The following is an 8,119-nucleotide window of genomic DNA, read 5'->3' as shown; positions in this document are numbered from 1 at the left end:
TATCGCCTGCTTTATATTGAAATATACAATGAGAGTCGAGCGCGACGCCGTGTGTGTGTGTGTGTGTGTGTGAATGTACACAAAACGTAGCAAGAGACAGTATTTGTCTCTAGATATAGATAATAACGCATATAACTTGTGATGATCTGCGATTTAAGCACTCAAACTGGCATTCGCTCATCACAATATCATATGCACACCATAATAATGCACAAATCCACTGCTAAGTGGCAGTGACAATTTGATAAGTGGCAGAACCGGTCTAAAGAAGAAGTTGATACTTCAGTCAATATATTCGTCCATTGTTAGTAATATTGCGATTTTGATCAAAAGTGTGTTTTGGCCGAAATCAAAATGAATTCTCACAATAATATGCTAGAATTATTTCCGTGGATTACAGCTGAATTTGTTCAAAGTTTGATTGAAAAATCTGAACCAAATAAAAATGTCGTTCTAAAATTGTTCAATGCTAAAAAGTGTTTTAATGACGGTGAGAATTTTTCAAGTGTCATGGTTGGCCTGGAAGTTGTATATGAGAATGAGAACGAGAGTGAAGATAAACAACGAGATTTTCTATTGAAAATTGCCATTCAAACCGAAGACTACGCTAAAATCTGTGAGGAGTGCCTGATTTATGAAAGAGAGATTGAGGCGTACACAAAAGTTCTACCAGCTGTCGAAAAATCACTGAACTCAGTGGGAGTGTCTAGTCAAATTGCTCCAAGGTATAATCAAAGTGATTTTTATTTGAAAACGCATGAAAATGTTTGATGAATTCAGGCATGAAATTGTGGAATTGAACAGAATTGAATTGAATTACGAAGAATCATTTAATTACTACACAAATAAGATAAAATGATTCTAATAAACACTTACTCAATCTCGCAGATGTTTCATGGCTGATATAGACCGAAGAATGCTTGTTTTCGAGGATTTACGGAATCAGCAATTCAAAAGCGTAGATAGAACATATGGATTAGATACAGATCATATGAAATTGACTCTTGAAAATCTAGCCAAATGGCATGCCGGCACTGTTACTTTACTCTTAACTGTATGTCGACGTATTCTTTAAACGATAATTTTGCTTACCATTTTATTCGCTTGAAAAATAAACATTTTCACTCTAAAGCCTTCGTTTTTCAGGATATTGAACTCTTTGAATGGTATACAAAAAGAAACGTTTACAAAAATGCACCCAATGTACAACAATTCTGGAAAAATCTTGTTAAATCACTCTCAAATTCTATCAAAAACTGGACCGGTTATGAGAAAATTGCTGTGAAGCTACAAAACATACCACAAAAAGCTTATGATGAAGCATACAAAGCATTTGCTCCACGGGCAGACGCCTTCAACGTTTTAACTCATGGAGACATGTTTGTGAACAACTTGCTATATCGTCATGATGAACATGGAAAGCCGATTGACATTCGTTTTGTGAGAAAAATCAAATTCACACTTTTTTCACAGATGAAATTCAATACGATACATTATTTCCACAGGTTGATTTTCCACTTGGGAAGCATGCGAGTCCATCCATTGATTTGGTTACTTTGCTATACAGCTCTTCTCATTCTTCGATTAGACAACGAGATCGAGAGCATCTCATTCAATACTATCACTCTGAACTGGTGAAGTATTTGAAACTGTTGAAATTCCCTGGCAAAATACCAACATTGCTAGACATTCAATCGGATTGCTATCGCATCGATTTATTCACCACTCTGATAATCTTGTTCATCGTTGCACTACGTTTTGTGGATAAATTCCACGATGGTGGCTTTTTTGATGTAGTAAATGGCGACCAAAAAGATGGAAATACGAGTGACAAACTATTTTCACATCCGGAGTGCACAGAACAAGTAAAATACTTACTGGACATGTTTGATAGAAGAGGATATTTTGACTTCTAAGAGCAATTTGATATTTTTTTCTTTAATGTTGACTTTATAATAGATGTCAGATACCATAAAACCATGTTAATCTTCTAATATTGTTTTTGTGTATTTTAAACGTGACTTAAATAAAATTTATTTTTATTTTATTTTTATTTTTATTGATTTATAATGGTGTTGAAAACAGGAAAAAATCCCAATAACATTCTTCACCTATGAGTTCTGATCACATTTACATTGATAATACGCGACTTCATTCTTTATTAATATGCAAACCCCAAGCAAAAATTCACACTGAATTGACGTTGCGTTATCGCATATCTGACACTGTTCCCACACGGTTTTGAACGTTAAACCGTGTGGCTATAGTATAATAGAGTGTGAAGCCGTTTGACATCATTTTTGATTTCAAATAACCGTGTGGATGCAGTGTAAGTTTGTTCAGGTATCAAGAGTCGACACCAAAAATGGTTTCAAAATTCGCCATGATAACGCAACGGTCATACACTTCGGCGACATGGTTTTAAATTTAAAACAGTCTGGCGGACTTCCACACTGTCCAATACAAACATAAACTGCATCCACATGGTTATTTGACATCAAAAATGGTGTCAAACGACTTCAAACTCTACTATACTATAGCCACACGGTTTGACGTTCAAAACCGTGTGAGAACAGTGTCAGATATGTGTAAACGCAACGTCGATTCAGTGTGAATTTTTGCTTGGGAACAGATGTAGGTTGTCAAGATTCGATTAATGTTGCAAAAAAAAGAATGCGCTCGCTGGCAATCACTAACTAACTAACTGGTAAGAGCAATCGAAAACCAGAAAGGAAATATACTGTAGAGTTCTGATAGAAAAACAGGAATCGTTTGTCTACAGTTCATGGAGTGCATGTATACGTGGATATATTTGGATGCATTGACGTATAATATTCATTGAAAGTTGCAATGCAAACGTAATATGAACGTTGGTTCAAACAGTAGCGTTTGTGCTTAGTGATAAATTAAAGTGTACTTAAAATTCATACGTTGAAATATCGATTTTTATTAAAATAATTACGCCGTCACTTGTGTACAAACGTGATAAGATTAAATCAAATGCATTGGTGTTGATATACTTTAGAAGGCAATAGATAAAACTGTCATACATTTTATTGCATATCGATGGATTTGTTAACTTCTCAATGAACATGACATATCTTCAAGTATTATTGTATGAGTGATCTAAATGGTCCGATATATGCAGTATTCATGCACTCCAAGCCGATAGTGCGAATGTTCTTGTTGAATTCGTTGAATCATTTTATAGCATAGTACGAATACGTGAAAAAAAATCAATTCTAAAGTGATTTTATTTGAAAAATAAGTTAGTAATTTTCAGTAATCGATTTTTTCAATTCAACTAAAATCAATGAAAATTTGAAGAAGAATTTGCGAAAGCTACACACGAACCAAATTGTACGTAAAATCCAGAGTCAATGGAGTTGGATTTTACGTGAACCACTTTCACTACCTTGAATGGCCGGACCACGGAGTGCCATCGAAAGAATCGTTTCTTAATTTTTAACGTGTTGTACGTGAGTACTACAATAGATTTGAATTTAAATCACGGATGGTCGTCCATTGTATTGCGGGGGTAGAACGTACTGGTACTTATATCATGGTGGATAGTAGAAAGGAGAATCCCAAGGAGATGTCTGTTGCTGAACATTTGCAAATGGTTGGGTGTCAACGTGCGTTTGCGGTTACATCGCTTGAACAATATAATTTTATTAAAGACGTTGCAGGACAATAATTTATTCGTTCAATCCTTTTTTTCAAATATGCGCACCAGGCAATTATGATTTCCAAATATAATCAATGAGCATAGATGAAGTACAAGAAAAATATCAAGTATTGTGTTCCTTTTTAAAATAAATCTTTTCTATCGAATATCGCAATGTCACAAAAAATTGATAATAAATATAACACTGAATGTTTATTTTATTATTTTATTTTATTTTATTAAACACCGCCAAGCTCTGGCTGAATATAATGTGGGTTCTGATTGAGGTTTGGCCGGAAAAGAGTGCAAGACTGTTACATATTTAAAATAATAAACAATTAGTAGCAATAGGTTTCGATAACTATCAGTTCTCGCCTCGTTAAAAACCTGGCTCTTTTCGTACATCATGCGGTATTCACAATAGTAGGAACATGAAAACGAAAACAGTCATACAACCAAGATGGAAATGCTTGATATTAGTCTATAGTAAACGGTCCAGGATAACCTTTGGTAAACGTTTCCAAAGGGACAAAGGCTATGTGAAGCGTTAACTGTTACGCGTTAAATTTAGACTTTGAGACTGCAAAAGTCGTCACTTAATTTATCCGATAGATAAATTGATGAGAAGTTTTACGTCGGTTAAGGCAGATCCATGTTGATTGCAGAGTGCATTGAGTTGACATGGACCATGATTTGAAACGTAACTAGATAATTTGATGCTAAATGGTAAATAATTCAAAATTGACTTGAAAGATAAGAATATTAACTTGCCAACTTCGTGGCTACAAAAAAGCACAAAATCAAAATAAAAATTTACAATAAATAATGTAAACATCACAGATAAGTATCATCTTTTCAATACACATAAAAGAATGTATGGAAAAATTCGTCAGTCTTTAAATATTGATTATGCTGTGTGATCCGTGTGAGATGAGTTGAATTGCACGTGGGTGGTTGGAACCTGGGACAGCCCCGCTCATGTTTGTTGCAATCAGAAGCAACCCAAATGGCACCCGGGCAGTATGCTTTGTCCTTGATGAATTCGTCCGCTTTGGATCATAGATCGGGTTTGTTGGCAACATAAAAATCGCAATTTCATCATTAATGTGGGCAGTATCAAGGTGTTCTCGTGGAGAACATATACAAAAAATGAGGTTACCTGGATGAAAAATTGACTGGGTGGCCAGGTAGTCATTTGAGTTTGCATAGCGATCCAAAAGTGGTGTCCGTCATTTTGCGAACCGATGATGCAAAATTTTTCTTGGAGGTCGCTGCTGTAAAACACGATCTGTAAAGACGGAGGTCGCTGCTGTATCTCGTTGGAGAATCAATTTCAGCATTTTTTTTCAGAACAAAACGTATTTGAGGGGAAAATTTCATCAGTGATAATTCTATTCCTCAAACCATTTATATTGTGACCGGTGAATCATATGTGCACGCAAAAAAATTTCTTGTAATCTTAGAATTTATTGTTTTGTTATTTCCTTTTCAATGTGCATCAAATAGCTTATTCATTGTGTTTGAATTAAAAACTTTGTGTTCCATTCATTTAATCATAAATTTTCTTCAGCTTGGCCCTTGCAATTTTTCAAATTCATAAAGAATCGTGGAAATTTCCATTCACACAATCACTCGTATGACCAACGCCCAAATGACTTTTAAAATCGTCAAAGTCAAATTCCATCACAACAGGTCCAAAATGCAAATCCGGAGAACAACTTAGCTTTGAATACAGATGTAGTAATGCGTACAGCTTAAACTCGTAGAAATTATCATAATGAGATGAGTTGTTTACTTCATGTACTATACATAACGCACGACTTCGTGCCCTATACAAAAACACACCAACAGTACTATTTGGAAAAAATAAGACGTAAACAACTGACTTTATATCAATTGTACAGCTTGATGACATAATCGCTGCTAGGCTTCATATTTCGACGATGAATTACCTATAAAAAGCCTTGTTCTGAGCAAACATAAATCAGTTTTCATTATTCGTCGCTACAGCTAAGATGAAGGCAATTACTTTAACAGTGTTGGGCTTGATCCTTGTATTGTTATTATTGAAAAATGTAGTAAGTTGAAATTACGTCTCTATTTTTTTTTTATACAAAAAAAAAGTTTTTTGACATGTAACATTATATAAATTTTTTCTCGTATTTTTGTGATGTACAGTTTATAAGCTGTATAAGTGCGAAGCTCTCTAGTTTTCATATTTTTTTATATTTTATTTTACAAATGTTTTTTCTTTTTTTTTGTATAGACATATGCAAAGGAACATACAGCGGAGGTCTACTTAACAGCTCCGCTAACACAGTGTACATTACAGTGTAATCAGGGGTATCATATCGTGGTTAAAAAGGGTACTTTGTATCATAATGGTAGGAAGCTTGACGAAAATGCACGGTATCCGCCAAAGATGGCGTGTGATTTGGAACAAAGTTGCAACTTTAGACTTACATCAGAAACATATAATTATATGAATCCAGCCCCACCAACTGGTTCCCAACTTACTATTAAATACGATTGTAAAGAAGATAAGTTCCAAGGAAATCCAAGAAGGATAACAGACTATACAAAATTTCAAAATTGCCCGCAAGACTCCTTTGTTCAGAAACACGTTGCTTATTTTAACGATAGAAATATCGCCCCTAATATCGATACACCAGAGGCACAAAGGGAAAGGGAATTGATTGCCATGAGCGTCTGTGCTCAAATCAGACGTTTTAGGCAAAACAACCCACCAGAACTGCAAATCGATCCACATCGTGGCACAGTGTTTTTGATATATGATAATAAATCAGGTAGAAATGATTTCATGCCGAGTCCAGGTGAAAACAATAAATGTCAACTCAAGGGGGATGCTCTTGCCAATTCATTCAAGTATAATTGCCAGAGAGACGCCAATAAATGGACATGTACTTTTGAGGGCAAGGGAAGTGACGTGGCTAAACATAACAAAAATGATAGTCATTTAGGATGATTATCATATCCAGGAACCAAGGCTCGAACGGGAACCGAAACCGCAACCGAAACCGGAATTCATCTCTAGAAAAAACCAATGTTAAATATACTTTTATCAAATTCGTAATAAAAAATGTTAATACCGCGGCAATTTTTATGTTATTATTTCATTTATGGTGTAGTTTGGAAAAAATGTGTTTTTAGGAAAAGAGCGAATTTTCAACCAGTCGATGTACTATGTAGTCTAATTTTGATTACATTATTACTTTAAGAGGTATTTTGCTATCATATTTAATTCCTTTTCTCCAGTCGAATTCCGAAAGTGTTGCGAGTTCTAAAAATGGGTAAACACGAAGAATGTACATAAAAACTTTTCGCCTCGATCGGAGCGCATATTGATCGATTATTGATCGAGTTTTGGCTCCAGGCAAAAGAAAAGATAGGTCTAGGTTGATCGGGCTTTAGCTGGTCAGCATTTAGTTCTTTGAATTTTTTCGTTATGTACATATTTAATAGTAAAGATGTATCATAGAAAGACCACAACAACAACAACTACACGGGCAAAGATACGCTGTGCTGCTTGACTATGCAACATTGCTTTTCATTTTACAGTAGTTTTTCGTTCGGTACACAAGTTGCAAAAAAACCATGACAAGATCGTGTTTTCAGTATTTTATTTTAATTTTGATTTGCTTGTTTTATAACTACTTAATGAAAAAAAAAAATGGCATCGGAAAAATTTATTTGTGATATTTGAGAAGAACTAAAAGGAATATTTTTCTGTAGCAGTTGTGAAATGAACAATTGTGTTGAAAATTCTTGTTCATACGATATTGAGAAAGAAACTAATTTCAATTTTTGGATAATATCGTTGCATATATTTTCTGACGAAATCGGCAGTTTTTTATGTAGCATAAATTCCACGAAAAGGTATCATTCAAATGATATATGATTGCTTGAGCAGCACTTTCAGGTCAGTCTCAAAACCGTCAAAGTAGTCACTCAATTAATGCAATCACTCTGTATTCAAAAACGTCTGCAAAGCCGTCATCTTATATTGTAATTTTTTGTAATATCCGCGTTATTTTATTGTAATGAGCATGATTAGAGCATTTCATGACTTTAAGTAAATGATATTAATGAAAAAATAATAATATGTCATGCATGTCAAAGCTCCCTCCGATTCGATTGTTGATCCATGGTCTTTCTCAACTTCCTTCGCTCAGAATTTTGATCAGCGCCTTTTTTCAAATATTCTATTCCAACTGCAATATAATCAAGTTCCATCGAGTTTTGAGCACTTCATATGATGGTTTTTTGTGATTTTTTAACACGTCTTTTTAATCTCATGTCGCGATGTCATACAAAAAAAGCGCAGGTCAGTTATTCTGAAAAATGCGCGGATCAGTTCTTCTGATTATATTCTCGCTATGTACTATACGAAAAATTGAGGAGTGATGATTTGCGGGAGTGAGACATAAAAGA

General features: G+C 34.6%; 2 protein-coding genes across 2 annotated transcripts; both read left to right on the top strand.

Annotated features, from left to right (window-relative positions):
- The first annotated feature begins 86 nt into the window (after positions 1 to 86).
- Positions 87 to 1,989, top strand: LOC129566290 (uncharacterized). Its single transcript, XM_055442079.1, has 4 exons — positions 87 to 725; positions 889 to 1,054; positions 1,147 to 1,440; positions 1,506 to 1,989. The coding sequence occupies exons 1-4, from the start codon at positions 355 to 357 to the stop codon at positions 1,914 to 1,916; spliced, it is 1,242 nt and encodes a 413-aa protein (XP_055298054.1). The 5' UTR covers positions 87 to 354; the 3' UTR covers positions 1,917 to 1,989.
- A 1,186-nt stretch (positions 1,990 to 3,175) lies between these two features.
- On the top strand, positions 3,176 to 6,782 carry LOC129566289 (uncharacterized). The gene is made up of 2 exons (XM_055442078.1): positions 3,176 to 5,745; positions 5,934 to 6,782. Exons 1-2 carry the CDS (start codon positions 5,683 to 5,685, stop codon positions 6,651 to 6,653), a joined length of 783 nt encoding a protein of 260 aa, XP_055298053.1. The 5' UTR covers positions 3,176 to 5,682; the 3' UTR covers positions 6,654 to 6,782.
- The last annotated feature ends 1,337 nt before the right edge of the window (positions 6,783 to 8,119 follow it).

This window comes from Sitodiplosis mosellana, unplaced genomic scaffold, assembly GCF_009176505.1.
Source record: "Sitodiplosis mosellana isolate CC-2019 unplaced genomic scaffold, AAFC_SMos_1.0 Smas_scaffold_3, whole genome shotgun sequence".
Taxonomy (NCBI): Eukaryota; Metazoa; Arthropoda; class Insecta; order Diptera; family Cecidomyiidae; genus Sitodiplosis; species Sitodiplosis mosellana.
This window is presented reverse-complemented; position numbering and strand designations above follow the sequence as displayed.